The sequence below is a fragment of the Macaca nemestrina genome, chromosome 5 (assembly GCF_043159975.1).
Source record: "Macaca nemestrina isolate mMacNem1 chromosome 5, mMacNem.hap1, whole genome shotgun sequence".
Taxonomy (NCBI): domain Eukaryota; kingdom Metazoa; phylum Chordata; class Mammalia; order Primates; family Cercopithecidae; genus Macaca; species Macaca nemestrina.
In genome coordinates, this window is record NC_092129.1 from 128639436 (window position 1) to 128666029 (window position 26594).

Here is a 26594-nt window from a genome sequence, read left to right on the forward strand (position 1 = left end):
TTGAATATAATAATTATTTAAAATTCCAAAGAAGAAGGATTTATCCAAATCTGAATCAAGTTTCCCAAAGCAGCTTGACAGTGGATTAAACATCTCTAGGCTCATATTCAGCCTCTAGTGATAAACCAATAATGTCTACTACAATTATATTCACCGAAATGTTTTCACCACATCATCCTAAACTGAGAACGGAATATTATTTTAGTAAAGGCAGAACTTTAAAACAGAAATCTTCCCAACAGAAATTTTAGAAAACATTTTAAAAATCACATTAGAAACATAAAATTCACTGTTTTTGAGCCAACACTGACCTTCTGTTCCAAAAGCAATGTGTTTGTAGGGATTGCTGCAAAAGCCTTGTAGCTTGACTTGGTCTTGTATTGCTAGAATGGGCAACCAGAAAGCAAGAGTAGATATGAAAATGGGAAAGAACATGACATAATTTTCAGACAGTTCTACCAAGTTAAACGACACGTTATCAAATGAAGAAAATGGTTATTATGCTGAACAACTTGTTTCTGACAGAAACAATTAGCTTACCATGTTAATATTGTATTAGAATGAGAAGCAAAGAAGTGCCACAGTAAAATACCAGCCTAGAGATTACAGGCAATTATATGCCACTCCGTTTCAGAACTTAAAAACTTCCTTTACACAAAGTTATATATAAATTTTTCATTAGCAGCATTCCCTCATAGGAGTACTATTCTATACAAGAGGACAGGAGGTGGTTCTGCTTGATCCTCAAAGGCATGTTTCTTTTTAACAGTCTCACAATTAACAAATATTATGCCAGTAAGTGTAATTGAGCTCTTGATCATTTTCTTGCATCATCCATAAAAACAAAGATCAAAATACATAAAAATTAGCAGACTTTTTTTTATGCAAGCAGCAAAGTAGTCAATAATTTGAACATAAACAATATGAGCAATGTAACCCCATAAAGAAAAACAAAAAGTACACACGCTTGATCTTAAACTCATTTTTTAAACATCATCATCCCCTGCACTTTCTAACAGTTATGTTAATGAAGCAAACGTTAAAACTTCCTAAGTGTTAAGTACAACTCAGAATAAAATAGTTCAGTGTTGTAGAATATTTGGGGGAGAGGGGCGAGCATGAGGAAGCTGTAGAAATCAGGATAAATATGCATAATCAAAAACTCAGTTTTGATACTGCTCTGGGTCTCCAGCTGATTAACTGAGTTCAAGGCTCCTGTCCCTTCAGATGCCCTTGTCTCAGGCAGCTTCCCCAGTGGCCAGTACCAGTGAGGAAATCGGCACAGAGCTCCAGGCTCTCTTAGTGTCTTCAAAAGAAAACCAAAGTGTCTGCAGAAGACAGTGTCATCAAATAAAATTAAGCCTTGGGTTTTATAGATGTAATTGAAGGAAACTTCATTAAAGTGGGGTGGTGAAGGTAAGAGACTGGCACATTCATTTTCCTTAGGAAAAAGTTGAAGTTGTGAGGAATCAAAGTGCCAGATCTAGAAAAAGAAAGTCAGCATCCAGCTAACAGCAGGATGCATTCTCTTTTTTACTGTTTTCTTTCTTTTCTTGGTATACTGAGCTAGAGATAATGAAAAAGCCTGCATGCCAGCAAGTGGCATTATCACACTAGCCAGATAATCAGTCACCCACAAACACATGCTCACTTACACACTCTTATTCATACACATGAATATATACATATATATACGTACTCACATACAGACACACACACACTCTTTCACAAACACACACCCAGCTAAAAGTGCACAAGAGCTCAGAAGCTACACACTTTTTCCCAAAAAATGTACTCTGAATATTTACTTATCTTCCACTTTCCCTCCACCATATAGCTCTTCTCCCATAGGAAGAAGCTATATGGCTTTCTGCAAGCCTCTCAACTCTTAAGGAACCTACTCTCCCATCTTCTGCATGAGAGGCAATTGCTGCAAGATGTCTCAGGTCACTTCAAGCCCTAAGTTGCTACATTGACCCTGCCCTGCTGTGGTCTCTAGACAAAAAGATATTTGAATAAGAATTGAAATTGAAATACTATCTTTCCATGGGCAGTAGGAGCTGACATTTATTACTATGCTGACATTTATTATTATTACTCACTTAATTTTACAGAAGCCCTATAACTAGAGAGTTATTAAGAAAAATGACTTGTCCAAGATCACGCAGCCCATAAAGAGCCTGCCTGTGTCCAATATACATGCTTTCTCTATAATATTTTTTTCCAAAGAATACATAAGCATACATGTAATGCAGAATAAAATATACCATCTCACTCTATGATGTCTTCATGAACAGTTAATTGTAATTATAGTTGCAAACATAACAGTATCTAGCAATCACTATGAGCCAGGTACCATTCTAAAAGCTTCATGTGAATTAACTCACTCAATTGTCACAACAAAGCTATTAGGTAGATACTATACTATCCCCATTTTATATATGGAAACTGAGGTACAGAAATGTTAAATAACTAATTGAAGGTCACCAGCTAGTACATGTAAGTCATGGCTGGAATTTGGACACAGGCGCTCTAGCCCAACAACTATGCACATATCTACAAATGCCCTTGCCTCTCATTTCAGGATGTGCAATCATTTACAGTGCTTGTTCTCCTATCCTCAAATTCCCTAAAGAATATAGCTGGGAAAGCCTGTACAGAGACATATCTTGTTATTGCACACAAAATGTCACAGAATCTTACAATAAGAAGTGATATTGAAGGTGATTTGGTTCAACCCCCTCATCTGACACATGAATCTCTGTTCTGTTTAGTAGCCAAATGAACAATTGCTTGCTTCCCAAGGCAGCACATTCAGGTCTAATTGTTAGAATTAGTACAAAATTCTCCCCTACATTGAGCCAAAATATGCTTCCTACTAATTTATCTCATTAGTCCTATTTCCCCCCTCTTGAAATCATGGCTCATGCCAAGAGCTCTCTTCTACATAATTATATTGCTTCCTTCACCAACTCCCTGATACTCAAGTGAAGAATTCCACTACCCTCATTGCTCTCCTCTGATAATATTCCTTAAAATTATAAAAAGTGTTTAACTAGATGTGTTTTTAGCACATAGTAAAATATAATCATCACTTCCATGATATTGACAATAAACTCAATTAATGTAATGAAGATAATAATTGGGATCATCTCCTTAGTTTTTGTGGAGAGTTTTAAAATATGCAAGAAAGGAGGTTGGAGTTATTTCATATTGTTGGATCACACTGAGGAGGCTATCACCTAAATTCCTAATCCTTTCATCTTTTTTCAAAACATTTGCCGTTAACTCCATCCTATATTTATGCTTATTTATACTTTTTTAGACCCAAAAATAGGGCTTTAGGCATTATCTTTACCAAGTTTTATCTGATTAGATTGGGTTTGTCATTGTAAGCAATGAAGATAAGAATTTTTGGATTATTTCATGAAACATTTTGTTAGGTGTGTCATTTTTATCTTCACTCAAATTATATACTAAGGACTAGGAGCTCCTGCCACTGGGTTCTCTCAACTTGGTGGACATTAACTGATCCTGTAAATCTGTTTATGGATGTTCAACTAACATATTTATTCAAGAAATTTTTTCTCTTTCTTTTTCTTTTTTTTTTGGGGGGGGTGGTGAGTGGGGAGACAGTCTTTCTCTGTTGCCTAGGCTGGAGAGCCATGGTGCGATCATGACTCACTACAGCCTCTACCTCCTGAGCTCAAGTAATTCTTCCACCTCAGCCTCCAGAGTGTCTGGTAGGAAAGGCATGTGGCACCATACCCAGCTAATTTGTTTTTAATTTTTTTGTAGAGATGGTTTCTTACCATGGTGTCCAGCTTTGCCTTGAATTCTTAGGTTTAAGCCATCCTCCTGCCTCAGCCTCCCAAAGTGCTGGGATTACAGGCATGAGCCACCATGCCTGGCCAAGAAGTATTTATTGAGTACCTACTACATGACATGCACTACTCCTCTAAGACATACGTACCCTTTCCTTTTCAGTCTAAAATTCCCATGTGTTGCCAAAAAAAGACATGTTTTGAGTCCACTCTTTCCTCTGGGTTCTCTTAACAATATATACTCAATCTAAATATGAACTTTTTATTCTAATTTGGAACACATTTCCTCTTAAGCATTTCAAGGCTTCCAGGTGCTAAACCAAATTCATTCATTTTCCTTTTTGGCTTAAAATTATTAATCATTCTAATGTGGAATTACAGGGTTAGAGTAAACATTAGCTAATCATAGGAGGTAAAAATGACAGGCCTAAACCTAAATCTGGCAAACGATGCAATAATATCTATTGGTTCTCTCCAATTTCTAATCTATGCTTTCAGTTAACATTCAATAAATATTTCTTAAATATCTTCTGCATGGTGCAGGTCAACGTTTAGGTTTGGAAAACAAAATGGCATTTTATTACTTATGTTTACCAGAGCTAATCCTGTTTATAAGAAATGCTAGTTGCTAGCTGCAATATAAATGCTGGGTTAGAAGGTAAGGATAGCAAGAACACATTCTGCCCCTTCAGAAAATATTTTCCACCAAAGTCATATATCCTGTTGCTGATGCCTAAAATTCCACCACAGGCTCTAGTAATAAAGATCCATGAGGTCTCAAAGTGAACTGTTAGTTGCCTTGAGGATCAGGGGTTTGGACTCACAGTTACACTTTAAGTGCAGTAAATCAGGGGCCCCTAACCCCTAGATTCAATTGTCACAACAAAGTACCTGTTAGGAATTGGACCAAACAGCAAGAAGTGAACAGCAGGCAAGTGTGTATGGCCATCTAAGCTCTGCCTCCTACCAGATCAGCAGCAGCATTAGATTCTCATAGGAGTGCGAACCCTATTGTGAACTGCGCAGGCAAAGGATCTAGGTTTCATGTCCCTTATAAGAATCTAATGCCTGATGATCTGAGATGGAACAGTTTCATCCCAAAACCATCCCCAACCCCCTAATCCATGGAAAAACTGTCTTCCATGAAACTGGTCCCTGGTGCCAAAAAGGTTGGGGACCGGTGCAGTAAATGAAAGAAGCGTGGATTATATAAACAACAGGATGAGGAAACCATGGTGAAGAGCCTCACTACCATCATGTCCAACTTCTTCCAGAAGCATTCCTGGGCAGAGATGAGAGCATCACTCTACATGTACACTTTCTGCTCCTCAGTGATCATGTCTGTCTTACCTGAGTCAGAATCTCCTTGACATCAGTCCTGAGATGAAAGCTCAACCAATCCCTAATCCAATTCATAGGAGATTGCCCAGATACTTCCTTATATCTGGATTACTGGCAGAGCACAATCTATAATGATCCTGATAATGGAAAAGCTAGAGGTAGAGGATATAACTGTCAAAAACTGCCTGGCAAAGCAGATAGACAAGGTAGCAATTGAGAAAACTTCCCAGAACAAGTCCCTTCCCAGGACCAATCTGCATCCCTCATTTATTTTTTTGTTTCTCTAACACCTTAAATGCATAATTTTATTTCATTTTATTATAATATTTTGCCATCCCTATCTGCCTGCTAGAACTTTTAGGGGAGAGATTTTATATTATTTGTCCTTTTATTTTCAACACCTAATACAAACCTGGCAGAGAAGAGATGTTCAGCAAATATTTGTTGACTTGAAATATCTAATTGAAAATTACAATAAGATTCAAAGACATGAAAAAACACAAATCCTTAGTGCTTTGTCTATGGTTCAAGTCCTAGACAAGCCTTGCTAATTAAAGACCCTCTTCCACCACTCCAAGCATGCTCTGAGAACATTTCTAATACAGATTTTTGAAGTCATTTTTCTTCATGATGTGAACCTGTAACATTTGCTGCATTATCTTGATTCCTGTTTTTTCCTTTGACAGTCTCTTGAGTTAAACTGCACCCTCCCCTCAATTAAAATGCAAATGTCCATCAGTGACAGACTGGATTAAGAAAATGTGGCACATATACACCATGGAATACTATGCAGCCATAAAAAAGGATGAGTTTGTGTCCTTTGTAGGGACATGGATGCAGCTGGAAACCATCATTCTTAGCAAACTATCACAAGAACAGAAAACCAAACACCGCATGTTCTCACTCATAGGTGGGAACTGAACAATGAGATCACTTGGACTCGGGAAGGGGAACATCACACACCGGGGCCTATCATGGGGATGGGGGAGGGGGGAGGGATTGCATTGGGAGTTATACCTGATGTAAATGACGAGTTGATGGGTGCAGCACAGCAACATGGCACAAGTATACATATGTAACAAACCTGCACGTCATGCACATGTACCCTAGAACTTAAAGTATAATAATAAAAAATAATTTTAAAAAATAAAAATAAAAATAAAATAAAATAAAATAAAATGCAAATCCTGGCCGGCGCATTGGTTCATGCCTATAATTTCAACAGTTTGAGGGGCAGAGGCAGGCGGATCATCTACAGGAGTTCAAGACCAGCCTGGCCAACATGGTGAAACCCCATCTCTACTAAAAATACAAAAATTAGTCAGGCATGGTGGCAGGTGCCTGTAATCGCAGCTACTCAGGAGGCTGAGGCAGGAGAATCAATTGAACCTGGGAGACAGAGGTTGCAGTGAGCCGAGATTGCACCATTGTACTCTAGTCTGGACGCCAAGAGCGAAACACTGCCTCAAAAAAAAAAAAAAAAAAAAAAAAAAAAATCCAAATCCCCCCAGGGAGTGCGGGGTTGGAGAGGAAGACAAGCTTTTGTCAATCATTGAACACCTGAGTGTGAACCATTACTAGGATCAATTCAGAGAGGCTAGCTGGAGAGAAGCACAGGAGTGGCACACAGAACTGCTCAGTATAGAGGCCCAGTAACAGATAGCATAGCTGAAAGAAGCCTGAGAAGTCAAGGATTCCCAAGAACTTTGTGAAGGAAGTGGAGTAAATGACAGTGAGATAAAAAGAGAAAAACAAAATAAGAAGGCACATAAGTCTAGTTTCAGCTGATTTTTTTTTCATTTCACATAGTGGCTCTGATGTTTGGTGAATGTTTGTTACTCTACCTACAAAACATAATGGAAATCTTATCGTCACCTCCACTGCTATAACTTGAGCATAGCCACCATCGTCACTCCCTAGATTGTAGCAATAGACTTCTAAGTTCTCCCAACTTAAACTTTCACCCGCTCATGGTCTATTCTTATTTAGCAGTGAGATAGTTAAGACTGTCACTTATCTATTTGAAACCCTCCAAAGACTTCCCGTCTCACTTAAAGTAAAAATCAAAGACTAAAGAGTGGTCCACAAGACTCTCCTACAGGATCCGACTCCCACCTACATCTCCCTCTGACAACCTCAACAACCTGTTCCTCACTGCTAGCCTAGAATATGTTCTTTGTACCTGTCAAGCACTCTCTGGCCTCAGAGCATTTTCCTCACTATACTCTCTTAAGGAGTATCACCTCCTTGGATTTTACCTTCTCAAAGAAACCTATCCCAATACCCCAACGTAACTTGTGACACCATCCCTTCTCTATTTCCCTTGAGAATCAGGGCTATCCATTTCTCCATGACACATATGACCTTCTGACACACACGATAATTTACTTATTTGGAGGGGTTATGGTTGATTGTTTCTCTGCCACCAAAGAATATAAAGTGTCTTTGAACAGGCATCATTGCATATTTTATTTGTTGCAATATCCTCACAGCTTTGAAAAGCACACCTTTTAGGTCATCAATACATATTTATTGAATGAGTGATTTGCTTGAACCCAGATTAACTATTTTAGCTCGTGCAGACACATTCCATATTGCTCATTTTCCAAATTAGATGTGGTTCTGCAGAAATGGAGAAAGTCACATACAGACTGCTGCCACTAAGTTTTCAGTGTGATGTATTTGGGAATGTTTTGATGTCTTAAAGGAAGGAGACTTTTGTGAATAAAACACCAGTTATAAAGTTTTATGAAATATAAAATAGCTCTCATCTTGATCCCTAAATAAGCTATGTGTCCAAATAGCTTTAAGTCCAGGGCAGGCCCATCAATGGAGACTCTTTATAATTGGAACTAATCTTCAGACTATCTTCAGTAAGTGGCAGACTCTATGAGGCTTTGATATAATGCTTATCCCAATTTCCACATGGAGCACCATAAGAATTCACTAGGATAAAAATTTAAATTACTTCATAAATGAGGGCAAAACAGACTGGGGACCTAGACACAACTCTGGGTGAAATTTGTAATATCCAGTCTTTTCCAAGGGAAAAAAAAAGTCTCAGGCAATATAGATGTTGATCAAAAAGTAGGCCAGGCATGATGGCTCACACCTGTAATCTCAGCACTTGGGGATGCCAAGGCAGGTGGATCACTTGTGGTCAAAAGTTCAAGACCAGCCTGGCCAACATGGTAAAACCCTGTCTCTACTAAAAATATAAAAATTAGCCAGATGCAATGGCGCACACCTGTAATTCCTGCTACTTGGGAGGCTGAGGCAGGAGAATCACTTGAACCCAGGAGGCAGAGGTTGCAGTGAGCCAAGACCACACCACTACACTACAGCCTGAGCAACAAACACAGTGGGACCTGTCTCAAAAAAAAAAAAAAAAAAGGCAGGTTGAGCAGCATTCAGACCCATCCTGTCTAAAGCAATGATTATAATGTGAAATAGTATTTTAAACTACATCCAAATTTAACATATCACAGCGATTATATCACACAAATGCAAGCAGATTCAGAACCTTAAGGTTTTATCTATGAAAAAGAAATATCAAACACACTTTATATCTGAATTTAGCTCAACAGACTATGGTCGATCCATTTTATTTTAATATCAAAGGACAGTAGGGCCCAGACTTCAAACTAATATCCTTCAAGCATTCATGTTTTAATTAGATGCCATCTGTATTCTATGATTCCTATTATTTCAGAATCTGGGAGTGAGTAAAGCTGACCTAAATCTAAAGTTCTTTGATTTCAAAAAGAGCCCTGTGCTCAGCTTAGCACCACACTGGAAGGAGCAAGACAAGAAACAACCCATGAAAGCATATAAATTCTTTGACATCACACAGCTTTTGTCTATTTCTTTCTATCATTCTATAAAATAATGTTACCAATTTAAACACTAGTCAAACATCAAAAGAGATCGGGGTAAGACTTATCTATTCCACATCCATTTTAATACGTTTTTTATACTCAAGATACTATTTCTGAAAATAATAGATTGCAATAAAAAAAGTAGGCCGACTTTCTGATTTTTACCTAAAGAGATAATATAGCAAGATGCAAGGAGGAAATAAACATGAAAAAGAATAGCACTGTCTCATAGTCCATTCTATTCTATTTTTGCAGAAGTTATTATAAATTTTACCCATGATAAGAAGCTTTATTTTTCTGTTCAAAGAAATCGATTGATATTTTTACTGGTAGTTAAATTATAATCATTCTTCTTATTTTCCTGTTCATCAAATTTACCTTGCATTTCTTTGAATTTTCTTTACTTGGAAATGTTTTACAAAGTAAAAAGCAAATGCTGAAAATTTTTCAATGTTGGGTGCAAGAAGAAAGCCCAAAAACAATAGGTCTTCAATAAACAGGCCTTTAATGTATCAAAAGCTCTTTGGGGCTCACCCTCTTCCAACTCTCTGACTATATGCAAAACAGGAGAAAGCATAAAGTGCAATGAAACACACACAGAAATGCTTTGAAAAAGTTTTTAGAGTAAAATCACTTTTCACAAAACAAAAAGAATAAGTATATGGCAGCATGGTTTAAAAAATGATAGTTAATGCACTCAGGAAACAGTAACGGTTAGATTATCAGTTAGTTTTAAATACTCTACAAATACATTTTATAATCACATATATGTATTTAAAATATAATAAACAGGTTAATTTACCTCAAATAAGTAGGATTTTCAATTTGGAATCACAGAAAAAGTTAAATTGTATCCATCTCATTTGCTTTGAATGTTTAAAATGCAAGGACTTAATCTCTAATACATTTTGTAAATGAACCCAAAATTATATAAATTGGGAATTCTGGTTATAATTCCTTAATAATGATTTTCTTCATGAGAATTATAAAGTCAGGCTAAATCGCTAACATGAGTTATTTCTTTGTAGCAATAAATCGTGGTAAAAAAGAACATGGCTTCAAGAATCAACAGACTTAATATTATATAAATGTCAGCTCCGTAACAGACCCATGACCTGGACAATTATTCACTGAACTTCAGTTTCTTGGTGTACAAAATAGGGAAAATAGTATTATCAACTTCATATAGTTATAAAACTTAACTGATGTAATCTATTTTAATTAATTTTTCAACTATTTTATATACTAGCATAGTTCCTGACCCACAGAAAGCATTTGATATTGCTGCTATTATTACTATCAGATTATAAGGCCAATCGTCTTATGTCTCCACACACAGCCTTCTGGGATCATCTTCTGTATATTTGGTCAGGTTGTTTTCCATTTCTGAAATGCCAACTTCTTTCCTCTTCATTAAGTTAAATCCTAAATATTTCCAACAGGCCTGACATTTTTTTATAACTTCCCTTACTAATCATGTTCCATCACATTACTCCTGTTATATTGAACTCAGTTGGTGATTATTTATAATCTGACTTACACATTTAATTTTGCCTTATATTGGTTTTCTAGCTGTATTATAGATTTAATAACTGTATATAGCCTCTCCAAATTGTGTATGTTTTTTCTACTGATTAAAATTGAATTGTTCTAAGACAAAAAAAAAATCTCTTACTTCCCTTTAAAAGAAACCACACACACTCCAAAGAAAGCTAGTGTAGTGGTATACACATAGTAGGTATTTAATGCATGCTTTTGACTTGAATTGTATTGTGACATCATTTACAAGATAATGAGTGTCACTTTATCCCTTCAACATGACATTCATCATCTGTAAAGTGATAGTGAAACACACTCTCCATGGTATTTCAAAGCTCTAAAACGACATTATTTCAATGTACTGAGCTGAAAATCACCACCCCTTCTTATGCAGGCACTTTAATTGTTTTATTGCATTGATATAACAGCTATCAAATTCTGGGTGTGGGTGATCCACAATCTGAATTACTTGAGAATAGTTGGGAAGCCAGCATGCCTTAGTGTAGAGTTGCCTTCTGCTAGGAGAATGGGCTTGAATATGTCACAGGCCTGGATCTAAGATAATATTCCATTTTATATTAATCCTGTCTACTATTCCATCAATACAGGATATTTGGATGGATGCTAGGGTCCCTGTTAATAAATCATCAGAAACATATCATAGTCCTGAATCTCAACTATTTTCTTTTAATTCTGTCATTAGGGCCAATGGTATAACTCATATTATGCCTGAGGAAAAATAATACTCTTGGAGTCATAGATATAAGACATTAGGCAGAGAAAGAGGATTTTCAAAATCAAATAATTTGACTGAAACACATAATTCTATACAGATTTATAATTCATTTACACATTCAAATATACCAAGTCCTGGTACCCTCTTGCACTTTTTCTTCCTTCTTGTAGAGGCACAATTAATACTATAATTATTGATTTCTGCCTTGGGGGGAAAAAAAGATTCTTCCCTGTTTCAAAATAAGCATGCACCATGCAACATGCAAAAAGTACCTTTGATTTCTTATTTTCTGGGCCTGTTGACATGGACAATGCACAAGGTGAAATCAGCTCCTCTGTTCTTGTTAGAGATATGGGAAGTGATGGGGTTGAAACAGGTGACCTGTGGTTGGGGGTGCTGCTTTCAGATTTCCCAAGTCTTGAAGGCAGGGTACCACTGCCACAATGTGGATGCAGAGCTGAGGGACTGAGCTGGGGCACCAGGGTGGGCAGATTGGCACGAGGGAGAGAGGAGGACCTCAAGTTGGGAAGAGAGGCAGAGCTAGTACTGGAGATAGGGAGTGAAGGAAGAGCTGAAGGATTCAGCTCCTGGCCAGATAGTTGGGATGATGCTCTTTTAGATCTGTTTATCAGGCTTGAAAGAGCTGGGGAAGGATGGAAACATTTCTCTGAAGAAGAGAACGTAGCTCTTTGATTAATAGTAGGAGATAGAGAAGACAATGCAGAGGAGGCTAATGTAGAAGGGTAGGTGTGAATGTTTCTGGGGTTTTCTGGACCCCTGAGGTCACCATCCTGTTTACTCTTTAAAGAGGAAAGAGAAGAGCTTGGTGGAACAGGAGGAAGACCCACAGAACTTGATGCACTGGTTTGTAGCAGGGAAAGCATGGTATTGTTCTTCAAAGTAGGTGATGGTGTTCTCTCTACATTCATGGAAGCAAGGCTGCTACTAGCCTGTTTTGTAGGAGAGAGGGAGGGCGCCTGAGAAAGTGGGATAGACTTGGTGAAAACAGGCAGGTGAAAAGATTGCTGGGTCAACTCAGAAACCTGGCATTCCCCTTGATCTGGAGACCCGGCTCTCAGGGAACAACTTGAGAGAGATTTTTTAGGCGTGGGTGGGGTCTGCTTTGCTTTTTGATCAAGTGTGAGCGAGGAAGAGGCCGGGGAGTTGAGAGAGAAGGTGGGACAGGATGCAGGGGAAAAGGGTCTTTGGTGGGAAGGGTTTGACTTGAGAATGGCAGTGAGAAGGGCAAGCCGGGAAGGCACCGGGGATTTTACCCCTGACTTTGAAAGATTTCCACTAGATGACATCTGGCTGCAGATGGTGGAAGAAGAGCCGTGGAAAGAGGAGGTAAATGGTTTGGGGCTCGGAGACAGTGAATGCGTGACAATGCGGACTGGTATGTACAAGGCTGAATTCGACTTCAGAGAAGCACTGGAGGACGATGGAGGAGAAGAGGTTCTCGGACTTTCTCCGCGACTAAGGACATGCGAGGTTAAACTTGTCTTCTTGAGAACTTCAGAGGTCAGTCCAGGCTTTGGATCTGCCGCAGTTGAACTGGGTAAGTTAGAACCTGATAGTTGAGTGGAATGGGGAAACAGTAACGTCGAGGAGGTGCCCTTCGATGCAGAAAAGGGTGTAGAGTGAGCGGTAGTTTGAAAATACGTAGCTGATTCTTCCACCACGGCCCCACCGACATCCAGCCTCCTAGTGTGGAACTCCTCTAGGACAGAGGCTCCCTCGAGGTGAACTGGGTCGGGTGGTGCGTTCGGATTAGTTGGAGAAACAAAGGAGAAAGCAGGTGGTTTACAGGCAAGCTGCTCAGAGGTAGTGGAAGAAGAAGTTAACTAGAGGAAAGAGAAATAGACAGATTGAAATGGGACATTATTTCTGAAACGATCAAAATATTCTTGTCACTTGTGCGATTATGCAAACAATTTACACAAAAGGAGGCAACTTAAACCTCCATAAAAACGAAGGAAATTCTGTTTTGCTAATGAGGACTTGCTTTGAATTTGAAATAAGATACAAATAAGCTGTGAAGTATTACATCCTATACCTCATTTATCCCACAGAATGAAATCAATATAAAATTATATTGCATAGTTGGAAGATAATTCGTCGACATCATCTAAAATAGTTATCTTAATTTTGAATTGTGTGATTTGGAAAGATTTAAATCACCATCAGTATAAATTGCAAATTTCACTTTGGAAAACTATTTTCTTCTATTGTAAGAATATAAAGCATGATATTATAATAACGACTACAAGCCTTAAAAAAATTTTAACACACTCCAAGGGTTTAAAATTCTAAGTTTCTACTACTTAACTCCTACATGCTGTGAACTTGGAAAAGTGCCTAGAATTCAAAAGATGAAACCCCCAATATCAACAGAGAATGATAAATTGAGGGATTGAAAGCAAAGTCCAAATTAGACAGGAAGTTTTAGCTTATTTTTTCCTAATTATTTGCCAGAATGAATATTTACCATGAACACACAATGAATATTTAACAAATGATTTGGGTTATGCTGGAAGAAATAGGCTCTCTTGCATCAAAAGAAGCCAGAACACTTTACATATATAATCCACTTGAATCAAGGAAACCCACCAATCCAAATAAAGAGGAAATAAAGAAACCAAATAAAGAGGAAATAAAGAACAATTCATCATTTTACAAGAGAAGCTAGGGAGAGCCTGTGAAACAACTGGATGTAGGTAGCCTTGTGCCATTTTAAAAATCATCTAGTACTTTAAGATAAGTACTGAAGTTATAAATACTTTGAACACCTTTTAAACAGAGGTTTCCCTTAAAAGTCATTGATTTAATTATGTCAATATATAAAAGAAATATAAACATGCATGTCTAATAAAGAATTTAGGGAATATCAATCATTTAAAATATCAATAAATATTAAGATTAACATATAGATGTTGCATTAAGCGCATAGCAGGAAAATGTATATAAATATAACAATCAAACTTAGCAAAATCTTTACAAATAAAGTAAAAGATATTTATTGATTTTGCTTATAACATTTTCAGATTTCCATCAGACCTAATGCAGAGGTTTTCATGTCATATAGTTTTAATCTCTAAAAAATTTTAAACTGGCAAATTTAAACAACTCATCCCAAACTTCCAAGTTTCTAAGTAAACATACCCAAAATAGTCCTTTCTTTTATACATAAATTTATATGTATCTTTGCAACATGGAAGAATACAAACATTTCTTGCTACATAAATAATACCTGAATATTTTAGCATAACCCAGAATATGAGAAAATCAGATATAATTGAAAGTCAAGCAGAATTGAATCAAGTGGAGGAAGAAAACTTAGCAATTCACTCTTGTAAGTTTTACTTAGAAACAACTCTGCTTAGCCAATGTTTATGTAACTGATTCATGTGGTTAGAGATATATTTAAATCCAAACACTGCTAGCTGGGCAGCTGAATGTTTCTGTCACTACAAGCATGACAATGTCTTATCTGGAGTTATGCAATCATTTGTAGTTAAATATGTAATTAATGTTTAAGAAATTGTTCTCTTAGGGTAAATAGTATATTCAGATTTTTTTTTAACCACAAATGAAAAGTTTTCTCTAATTGCTTCCTATGATTGATCTCTCCTATTGAAAAGAATATAGAAACATTTCTAGACTGTGTAGTGTGTCTTTGCATGTTGTACTATGCCTAGAATAGCTGTTCGGTAAAGAATTCTGTAAATTAATAATGGCAGTCACAAAACTCTCATTACCTTTTCAGTTCTGCTGTTTCCAAATAACTTTAATGTATATGACAAACTCAATTATTTACCCTGATTATTCACCAAATTATCACTATGCTAAGACCATAGAGCTGTAATCGTTAGGGTCTCATTCAGAGGAAAAGATTAACCTCTCCAACTTCCTCAAAACTATGGCTTCTAATGACCAAACATTCTACTCCATTAATTAATATTTTACCCAATATAAGTATTTCAGAATTTTATTATACTTTCTAACATATTTAAAACATTGATTTTTGAGGAACTTCTAAGAGAAAGGTTCTGAAAAGTCTAAAGATGTTTACTATGTTTACATTAATCTGCACATAATTTTTATTATATTTTCTTACTTAATATATTAATAAGTATATGCAACATACTCATTTCTAACTTGCAAATATACCGCGATATTATCCTAATTTGTACTAATATAAAAATGTGACACCATATTTTCTAAAATTCTCAGGAGTGAAGGATTCATTTTTTAATAAAAAGATTGATTTTTTTGAGTTTCCCTAATTAATAAATTTTTAAAAAGAGGAAATAAAGGCATGAAAATATGTATGCAGAAAGAAAAAATGGGCACCTGTCAAATTCTCAGTCAGTAGCTCAGAATTAGTCCTTCATTTTACCTCTTCCTGTAAATCCCTTTATTAGTGATCCCAAATTTCCCTATTGGCATCTATTTAATACAAATTATTTCCATCTCTTCTTCCTCTACCATTCATAACCCTCTATGTTGTTCTCAAGGTTTGTTACTGATACTCTAACTCCTTCTCCCTCAAGGCTATTCTAGGTCTTCTTTACCATTTATTTCTTACCTCATCTTTATTGATTTCTTTGCTTTAAACACCTCTCTAGACCTACCAAGGACCATGTTTTCCAATCCCCAGAATTATGCTGGTTCCTTGAGCCCCCCTTGACATACACTCTCTCAAAAGTCATTTTCAAAACTCTCTTCTCCTAGAAAGGCTATCTGGAACTCTGGAAAACATTCACAACAATCTCACTAACAGAAGATGCAATGTGCTCCTATCATTAGGTAAGTAGATGATCCTAATCATAAATTCACCCTCAGATCCTATATAATAGAGACCATCAATTATTTTAATAACCAATCTCTATTGTAGAACTGCCTTGTATTTTTACTGCCTGTAAATCTAAAATAAATTGCTCCTGTGTATATTCAGTTTTCCCTGATGTTTCTATGATATTTCAAAGCATTTGAATAAAAAGTGAAGTGACTGATCTGCTACCTAGTATCCTGAATACTTTCTGAGATTCTGACAGCACCAGATGTGGATCACATATAGCTGTGCTCTTCCTCCTGAATCTGTACAGCTACATGAGGCAGAAACCCCAGATTCTCCCTTGTCGTCACATACCAATCGTCATATTATGGCAGCTTGGCTTCCTAAACTTACCTATTATTGACTTGTCCTCTTCTCTCTGATGAATGCTTGTAATGCTACAGGGCACATTCTCAGCCTTTCTTACCTGAACACATTAAATAATCTTTTCTGGTGTTCTTACTTCTAGTTCACCCTATTTAACCCATCACCAGATTGAACTTTTAAAATCTGATCACCTATGCTCAAGACCTCATCATTGTTTTCTTTGTGTCTACCATGAACTAAAGATATTTCCTTCATGACAAAGCCCCTCTCTTGCTATCCAGTCTCATGCCCCTCATCCCCTATTTTTTAAGTTTCAGTAATACTTTGTTCAATCTCAACCTTCTTGCCAGCATTGCCAGCATTCTAGCTATTGTGGTTTCTTGCCAATCCTCTCTTGCCAATCAACTTGGCAAACCTTTATTCTTAGACCAATCCCAGCAACTGCCGTTATGTTCCTAGACCTAGTCTACTAGAAGTTGCTATAAGAAAAAGAAAATTGATACCAGTTGTTAATTGGCAGGACCACGGCACCTGTTTTTCAAACTGCATCCGTACAAGGGCAGCAGCCCCAGCCAAGTGGGTCTGGTTTCCCCTGTACTGAATTTCCCTGCAGAAGGGGAGGCTTTCTCAATTCACATATGGGCTGGGTGAGTCACTGTAGATTGGTTAAAGCATGGGTTCGATGTCTGTAGTCTCATCCCGGCCCTGCATCTCTCCATTTTTTGGTTAGTTGATTTGTGTTTTCTTTTTTGTTGTTATTGTTTGGACCTTGGCTTCCTCTACTGTTCTGATGAACAGTTTTCCAAAAACAACGTTCTCCACAAACCCTTAACCTACTGTTTCTCCCATTATGCTCAACAGATGGCCTAGATTTCTTTACTCCAAGGAAAACTGAGATTACCAGGAAAGCGAATTTTGGTCGTATCACCTTCATTCCCTTTCCCTCATTCTAAGGAAAGATGAATGAAAAACCTTTCGCTTTTTAAAAGGTGAATTCTCCTTGTGTACTCTGAATCACAGCAGCTCTTGCCCCCTTAGAAATCTTATTTCATCAGTTATTCCTCATATCCTAAGTACTTATTCTTTTTAATTTTTTCCTAGCTCCCTGATCCTAACATAGATATAAAACAGAAATTCTCTCAATCTTTTAAAAACCGTGATAATAAATATCATTGTGGTGAATAGTAAAAGTACCCACAATTCTCTGTTCTTTTCCATTCATTCCATCATAAACACAAAGTCTTTCATTACACCTTTTAATCTGGATAGCCAAATGACTTGTTTTGGCCCATACGATATTATCAAATGTAATACAAGCAGCAGTAGCTTGAAAAACACTTGTGCATTGAGCCTTACTGGCTTGTTGAGTGCAGAACATTGCCATAATATGAATGAGCTCAGGCTAGTTTACTGGAAGATATAAGACCACATCTCAGCAGACAACTACTCAGCCACCAGACAGCTAACCAGCCACCAGCTAACCCCGCAGCCAATCACTGATATGGGTAGGTCACAGCAAAGATTAACTGAATCTAGCCCATATCTGCAGAACCACCTAGCTGAAAACAGCCCAAATGATTGACCAAGAAATTTTTGATCTAAATAAAATATTGTGTTTTAAAACGCTAAATGTTGGCATGGTTTGTTAAGCAATGAAAGCTAACTGACAAAAACAAATATATACATACATATCCGAAGCTCTTTCTAGATCTTGTATTTCCCATAATTACAGGCCTATGTTGTTTTCTTCTCAGTCAAGTCTGTACAATATAATCACTGCCTTGAGTTTCTTATTTCTTGTAGTCAACACACCCAAAATGACTACCCAGAGTCCCAGCCTTGTAGAATTCCTTCCTTTTAAGTGTGGGTGGAAATGGTTACTTGCTTCTAACTGATAGAATATGACAGAGGTGAAGGAATTTTTCAAATGTAACAAAGGTCCCTAATCAGGTGACTTGTTAATTAAAAGGGAGGTTTATCCTGCATGGGTGTGACCCAATCAAGTGAGCTCTTTAAAAATAAAAATAAAAATAAAAAAAGGTCTTTGGAATTAGAGACTCAAAGCAGCAGAGATACTTTTTCTCTGTTGCTGGCTTTAAGAGGCAAGCTGCCATGAATTCCACAGCCTCAAGGAAATAAATTCTGCCAACCTGACTGACACCTAGATTTCAACCTGGTGAGAGACCCTGAGCAAAGAACATGGCTCAGCCATATCCAGACATCCGAGCTACAGAAACCAGGAGAAATAGGCAAATTTGTGAAGTCACTACATTTGTGGTAAGCTGTTATACAACAGAAAACTAATACACTTCCCACTAACTTCTTAACAGATTCCTCCTCCACCCTTACATGGAAAACTGTTATCACTACCATCTACAATGGTTTATTTTTCCTAAACCCAACAGGCACTTGAATCGCTTACCTTTCCTGATTTCTTTTCAAAGTGTGACTCTTCTAATCTCTCCCTCCTTTTCAGAACTTTTATTTACGGCCTCTTTTTCATTACTCTTTCCTAGTGTATTTCCTGTTGAGTCCTTTTCATATTCCTTCTCATCTTCCACCCTGTTCTTATGTGCTGGTACTTCGTTCTCTATTACCTTTCTGGAATGCCAAAAATGTATTCATCCTTCAAGTTTCAGCAACACTGCCTCTGTGAACCCTTTCTGATGGTCCAGGCTGACTTAGGCATCCTCCCCGTAGGCTTCCCACTGTTTTCTGAGCATGCAACCTTTTGTTGTCATTATTTCCAGGCACATACACTTTTTAAATTCCTTAAAGGCAGATCATATGTCTATGTACCTCTAGTGTCTAGTGCCTAGCCTACTACCTTCATACAGGAATAAAAGATAACTAAAATGTCTAGTAGATCAAGGAACAGAAGGATGCAGAAGCAGAAACATAGTTTCTCCTTGAAGAGGATCTGATCCCCTCCCTCAGCAATTGCCCCCTTTTATTCTGCTCCAGACTCTGGGCAGTGAGGATGGGCAGGTGTAGGAAGAACACTGCCTCTGACCTCTGATTCAGTCATTACCTCCCCAGCCAAGTTCTGACATCAACAAGTCTTAAGTTTTGACATCAACAAGTCAGAAGACTCTCTTCTTAAAAGCCTACATCATCTTTCTGCTGGAATTGTCAAAGCGACTTGATTTTCCAGATATGTTCTTCCTTTGTACCTGGTTAACGGTACAAATTAATCCACCCAGAGGAAATAACAAGCTACCATTCAGGGACTATAGGGATTCTGCCAGCATCAGAGCAGAGCCTGGAGCTTCTCACTGATTCATAAAAATTCTCCTAAGTCATCTAGTTTCATTCACCATGAAAGGTAACAAGATAAAAGGAGGGAATCATATACTCACCCTAAGCAAGAAAAGAAATGGAGAGGTAGCAGTGGGAAGATCACTGCAGAAAAGTTGTTAAAAAAAATAAAATCACTTGGTCAGGGATTTGTCCAATGCCTAAAAGAATGTAGGGTCTCTAAATTTTTAATCCTACCCAACTGCTCAAAACAATTATATGACCAAGAAGGCCCATGTAGAATCTGAATTACTACTCAGTCACCTCTCACCTATTCATGCAAGGTCAGGCCCCGGGTGGCTCTGTTCTGCATGCAAAGAGCCATCCAGCTGATGGCCTTGAACACTTTACCTCCCAGCTTCTTAATATAAACGTGCCATGTTTCAGCAAGTACTTTGGCATTCCAAGCTAGTCCTCCAGCAGTTGGCTGAATCCAACATGAACGTTTAACCTCCCAGCTTCTTTCAAGGTTTTCAACCTCTAAATCTCTGGGGTCAGAAGCTATAGATTATTTGCTTCAGTAAGAGGAACAGCACTAACTCTAAGGCAGGAGTCCTAGGTGCTCTTCCATACTCTATTATCATTTTCTTTCAGCTTTGAATGCTCACTAAGAGGGTTTATGTAATATCTATTCTCTATTTAATAAACACAAGATCATGTGAAAAGGAGGATCATTTATTCATTTATTCATTTATTCATCAGACACTTTTTAAGCACCCACAGTATTCTAGTCATTGTATTAGGTGATGGGAAGCAGAATTGAGAAAAATATTTTTTGTCAAGTTCAAGGGGTTCAGGAATCTAGTGGGGTAAGAGAGACACATGAAGGCTATTATAATACAGTATACTGGTATGAATAGGGTATTTCATTATAAAGTTGAGACCTGGGGGTATATGGAGGGTTTCTATGTCTAATGCCCCATCCAAATAACTTACTGTAATCCCTTTTCTATGAATCCATGAGATCTAATTATTTAATAAACATATGTGCTAATGTCCAAATTCCTCAGAATTTCATGTCAGGACCTCCATTATTTAGCCCCAGTCAGTTCTTTTAGTCTTATTTTTATGTTCCATGCTCCTCTCCCCAGTTCTTACTTCTGAGCTACATTTGAAAAAGGTGTGAAACTCTCCTTCTCCATGTTCGTTACTTTGTGCCCCAAAAAAACATGCTGCCATCTCAGACTTCTTAGATACAGTAACCCATTTATTGAGAGCCTACCACTGGCCAGGAACTATTCTAGGCACTTTGCATGGATTATCTCATTTAATCTTCACAAGTCAGGTTGATATATTATCAACCCATTTTACAAATGAGAAAACTGAGGTTTATGATTTCAAGTGACTCACCCAGAGGAACATAGCCAGTAAATCGCCCATCTCATTTTGGTTTTCCCACATCACCGCTCCAATGCATGACCTCCCTTTCCTTACCTCCCATCCATTTCTCAACCTGATTTCTGTCCCCATAATCTCATTCACACTGTTCCCACCAAGGTCACCAAATGACCTCCTAATTTCAAGATTTAATGAACTCAGGGGCCCTACTTTATTTTACCTTGTTTTATATTCCATTATAGACTCCTCTTTTTGGAAAGTCCCATTAGCTCCCACTGCATAAAACCACTCTCTCAGACTTCTTTGGCTCACCTCTTAGATAGAAAAAGACACCTAGGTTTCTCATTGGCTCTCTTTTTTCATGGCTGCTTTTATACTTTCCTATCTCCTGGCTTGAATCTTGTCTTCTTACTTTTACCTTCTTTCCCTGAGTAAATTCCCATCACTTTAACTTATGTGGCAAATATCTCCAGTCTCCCTTCTCTCTCCTGTGTCTAGGATTCATACTTTCAACTTCTTTCTAGATATCATCATACAGTGCCACCAAGGCATCTCAGACTCCATATCAGATGTCTAATCTCTTCCCATCCCCTCCCAAGACCTGTTATGCATTCTTCAACTAATGATGCCAACATTCATCCAATTTCCTAGGTAATAAACTTCATTCATGCTTAATTTTTCCCATATATTGTCAATGAACAAGTTCAGCTGTTTCTACCTCATAAGGCTCTCTGTTTATTCCGACACTCACTATCTTAGCTCTAAACTTTATGATACATCTTTCAGATGAATCACTGTGTTTTATGTGTATTCACCTCTCCTTTAACTCTAATATTACCCCTAGAAAATTCTTAGACTTTAACATGAACATTAAAGTCCCTTTTTATCTGAATTTTATTTAAGAGGATTTTGATTCAACAGCTTATTTTATATAACATGTTTACTTTTGACATGCTTTAAAATTATTGAGTGATTTTTTTAACAAAAGATACTTTTACTTAAACATGCCACTTCAAAGGAAGCACTTGGGGAGTTTATCATTCAACCCAATATTTATATTGACTATGTCCAAGATAATATGCTAACCACTGTAGGGGACAAAATGTTGAATAAAACTGAATTTAACATGGGCTTTACCTGTAAAATCTCTACAAGCTGTTAGGGGGTATAAGACATGTATCTAAATAGCTATAGTACAGCCTATGATAATTATAAAATAGGCACAAAAAAAAAACTATCAGAATTACGTGGGGAGAGAGTTTGCTTTCACCGAGAGAACCAAAACAGCTTCATGAAGGTGTTGATATCTGAGCAAGGACTTCACAGGTGAGAAGATATGTGATCTTTTGAATATTTCATGTTTTTTCACTCACCTTATTGAACTCCCTTTATGTGTAAGGCACTGCATTAAGTGCTAGAGATACAGAAGTTAACAAGAGACCAGAACTTGACTTCAAGTAGTTTTCAGTCAGTGACGAAAAAAGATAGAAGTAAATTATTACAACAGAATGAAAAGAAATTATAATGGAGAGTTTTCCCCCACTAAAAGCTACAACATAATAAAGAAAATCACAAAGATGAACAAGAACTAACTCCTTTCCAAAGGGAACATCTTTAAGAAGGGATGCTACTGGAACTGAGCTTAAATTATCAAGTAGCCTGGGTCAAAATGGAGAAGAGCTAGGGAAAGAAGGAAACGTTTGACCAGAGGAATCAAGGGCTCAGAGATGGGAAGGCATGAAGTATGTACTTTGGTGATTGTTCAGGAGAGCTGAAGAAGAGAGCTAAAAGATGTAGATAGAAAAAGACACCTAGGCTAGGTTGTGGAAAGGTTAAAGGCCAGACTAAGAAGTGAAGACGTTTCTTAGGAATAGCTTCTCAATGACTAAACAATAGATCTAACTTATAGACAGTTCTATATATGGATTCATTTTCACCAGGCAGACTAGAAATTTACTTACTTGACTGTATTTCTGATTGAAAACTTGATATTGTTGGCATCAAGCAGCCCAATCGTGTAATTTTTTTTTTAGACTTTGTACATTACAGTTCACTATATTAAACTTCCAGACTGCTCTCTTTGGGGCTCTGGTCATTTCTCCTTAGTTTACACTTGTGGCAATAGTCATCTTATTTTTATTTCATGATGACCTACTATTTACTCAAACGGATTATTATAGGAAATGGAAACAAGAACAATGGTAATTGTTCAAATAATTGGTAATTGGTCAAACACTTTAGGATACAGTATTCCATTACTGGTAATCATAATCTTCAGCCACAATTAATATGAGGTTGAGCTCTGCTTTTTTATTTGGAGCTCTAATAACATGAACTATAACCTGCTCCTAAATAACCTTTTATGGAAAAAATTTTGAAGGACATATTCAGTCTCTAGATTCACTTCTATATATTTGGACACACAAAAATAAAAATAAGTGGCCAATTCAGAGGAAAAAACTATCAGTTGGAGAAAACAGCAAATCAAAGACCCAACAATTGCTTTGTTAATTTTTTTATTAATACATTTTCTTTTCAAAGAAGTCACCTAAAGCTATCCTCCCCTAACAACGGAAATTTCCACATTTCTACGTCTCCAACTACTTCATTATCTTTTCTGAGGCAAGCAAGAAATATTTAAACCTATCACAGCATATTGAGAATACCTTTAATTATATGATTACATTTTGTTCCAATACCTAGCTGAGAAAGAACTTCAAGAAGAAATAAATGTTTTAGTCCAGTAAAAATGTGAGTACTCCAGTGTGTGTCTTTTATTACCAGAAGACAATATAAGAAACTAGATGCTTGAAGATAATAAAAATGCAGCATCAGAAACTCAGTGAAGCCTACAGAAATAAAGATGGTGTGGCACCAAAACTCCAATGCCTATTCTACCATTTTGCGTTGGTCCTGTCCTAGTAACGCAAAAAGACCAACATGCCAGTAAAAATGTCCTTTAAACTACTTTGGGTTGACTGCAAATGCCTGATCTATTAGATCCTAAACAGGATATCTGGGTACCAATTCATGGTCATTGTCAAGAAGTTAGAGCTCTGCATTCACTACCTACTCTCAAAGCCAGCATCTGCATTCCTAACATTCTAACTACACCTCGTAAGTCACCTCACATTTTCATTATGGCAAATAGCCAGTCAATGGCAAATTATTCTATTTTTTATCTTCAAAATGCCTCCTTGTCCACATCCTTTCTTTCCTGCCATCACAGATGTGGGTCTTCACCTATTGTACCAGACTCTCTCTACCTTAAAAGAACCATTCAATCTTGCCACTAAGCTTTGGGGTGGTATATTTTCCCCCTCTCACTGAGGTCAGCCCCACCCTGGGGGCTTCCAGGACCACAAAAGATGTTTTCCTTAGGATACACAGGGGAAAATTATTTTTCTTACTCTTATTTCCTAGTTTATCCTTTTATTAGTCTTTTACCAATTTAAAATCAATGAATCTACCTCTAGTGTCCAATTGTTATCTTTTCACTAGATCTTTCTTATGTCTGAAATATGCTTCTTGATGGACCCAGCTCACCAAGCACACTCTCTTGACTAAAGAAACTCCTCATATCAACCTTCTCCAAGAATTATTTAAAAGAAAGAGGTAGTATTCTCCCAAATTTACTCCAGCTAAATGTTTTACATTTTCTCTTCAGTCAATTCACAGCATAATTGCTTAATCCTTTTTATCTTATAGATTTATTGTCTATGTTTATACTATGATGATTTATTACCTGAGATAATGATTTTTTAAATATATTTTTCTTTGAAAGTTTTGTCTGCCTTAAACAGGATGGCCTTTGCAGACCGCCCAAGACAAAGGGTGCATAAACACTTATTTTTTTCCTTATGGATTGCAGGAAGACAAAACCTACCTGCCCGTGCTTTTGCTGAGGGGCGATCCCATGAAGCATTTCAGGATGTGATGAGGCCTTGAGATCAGTCCCCTGTGTTTTGGGACGCACTACATCAGAGACCAGACTGGAAGAGATTGCTAGAGACTTGGGCCGGACAGCTGCGGTACCAATCCCCCCTGGGGGGCCTTGTTCAACTTTTCTGCTTGTAGCCTCATCTTCCCCTTCAGAGTCCACAATAAGGACATATTCAGCTTTGAAGAGGTCACTTTGCTGCATTCCTTGAAGTTTGTTTGCTTCAAATTCCCTTTCTTGTAAAATCGTTCCACTGACCTCTGAAGGACAAGTCAATGTCGCTTTGTCTCTCTCTTGTTGGCTCCCAGCATTCAAGGTCAAGTAGTCATTGGATTTAGACTGTAATAGATGTAGAGATATAAAAGCATTGACATTACTTTAATAAATGCTTCTTTTTTGGCACATACACTGAAAAGTTTAAACACCTTATATTTTCAAAAATATATTAAGTTAGGTTGACATAAGAAAGAGATTGGGTTGAAGTTAGTGGTTTATTTTTACTAGCCCACTAGCCTACCTGTTTTTCCTGGTCTAAGCCCAAAAATTTTGGGATAGTAATCAACATCAACAAGCAAACCTAACTGTTTTCAAGTAAGTCATGATACAACATTTTAAAGAGAGAGGGGGAGAAAGCAATGTTTTCCATGAAGACATTTGTGAAAAAAATGGGGATTGGGAAAGGGTTTAGTTAATGGTGAAGCAACCTGTATATCCTTTAAAAGCCAAGGGAGGAAGGAAATCCCCATTGAAAGGTTTTAAAATAATACAAAATCTCTCTAAAAATCTGAAAGGAAAAATAAAATTGGAACAAAATGCATAGTCAGACAAAACAATCTAAGTTAATTAGGGAGAACTCATAAATAGAACACCAAAAAAGAAGACATAGATATTTTTAGTACAAAGCGTTTTTCACTGTTTTATTTCGGATTTCTAATTCTCAGTCTTTTCCCATCCAATTTTCTGTGAATACATATGTTTACAAGACCAGGATCAAGATAGCTTTATCAAGCTACTAAACTTCTTTTTCTAAAACTATGACAGCCATGTATACTAAGATTGTGTTTAAAAGACCCAATGTCAATTTTCCTATTTTTGTAATTACACTATGGTTACTATTATTATTTTCTCTACAGCTTTTGTGTAAGGCTAAAGTTATTTCAAAATAGAAAGTTAAGCCACTAAATGAAAATAAACTAACAATCTCAACTCTGGTGGTCGATTTAATGTGTCCTATGTGTGCATGTGTTGTATGTATGAAGACAGAAGTCGAATCACTGATTAAATATAACTAAAAAGTTGATTTTATACACCCACCCCACTTTATTCAGCTGATAATGATGATATAGTTAGGATAAAACACAAATTGCCTCTGATTAAAATTTCTCTGCCCATCTTTCCCTATTTACTCTGATTTTTTTTCATTGTATTTATCACTATATGGGATTTTATTACACACTTTTCATTTTTTTCATTGCCTGCCTTCCCAATAACAACTAAGCTATATGAATTGTCTTTATTCAGTTGGAATCCAATCACC

At 37.0% G+C, this 26594-nt stretch overlaps 1 protein-coding gene across 15 annotated transcripts in view; it reads right to left on the bottom strand.

Moving 5' to 3' along the window:
• The window catches only part of MLI (muscular LMNA interacting protein), a 258152-nt gene that overhangs the window by 119591 nt on the left and 111967 nt on the right, over positions 1–26594 (bottom strand). For 14 of the 15 annotated variants that reach the window (XM_071096935.1, XM_011756781.3, XM_011756775.3 and 11 more), the window contains 3 exons: positions 25004–25396; positions 11591–13162; positions 312–383 (listed from right to left, as the gene is read on the bottom strand). In XM_071096935.1, the coding sequence (XP_070953036.1) occupies positions 312–383; positions 11591–13162; positions 25004–25396 (2037 nt within the window). The remainder of the gene's footprint in view (positions 1–311; positions 384–11590; positions 13163–25003; positions 25397–26594) is intronic. The other variant, XM_011756788.3, reaches the window with a different exon arrangement.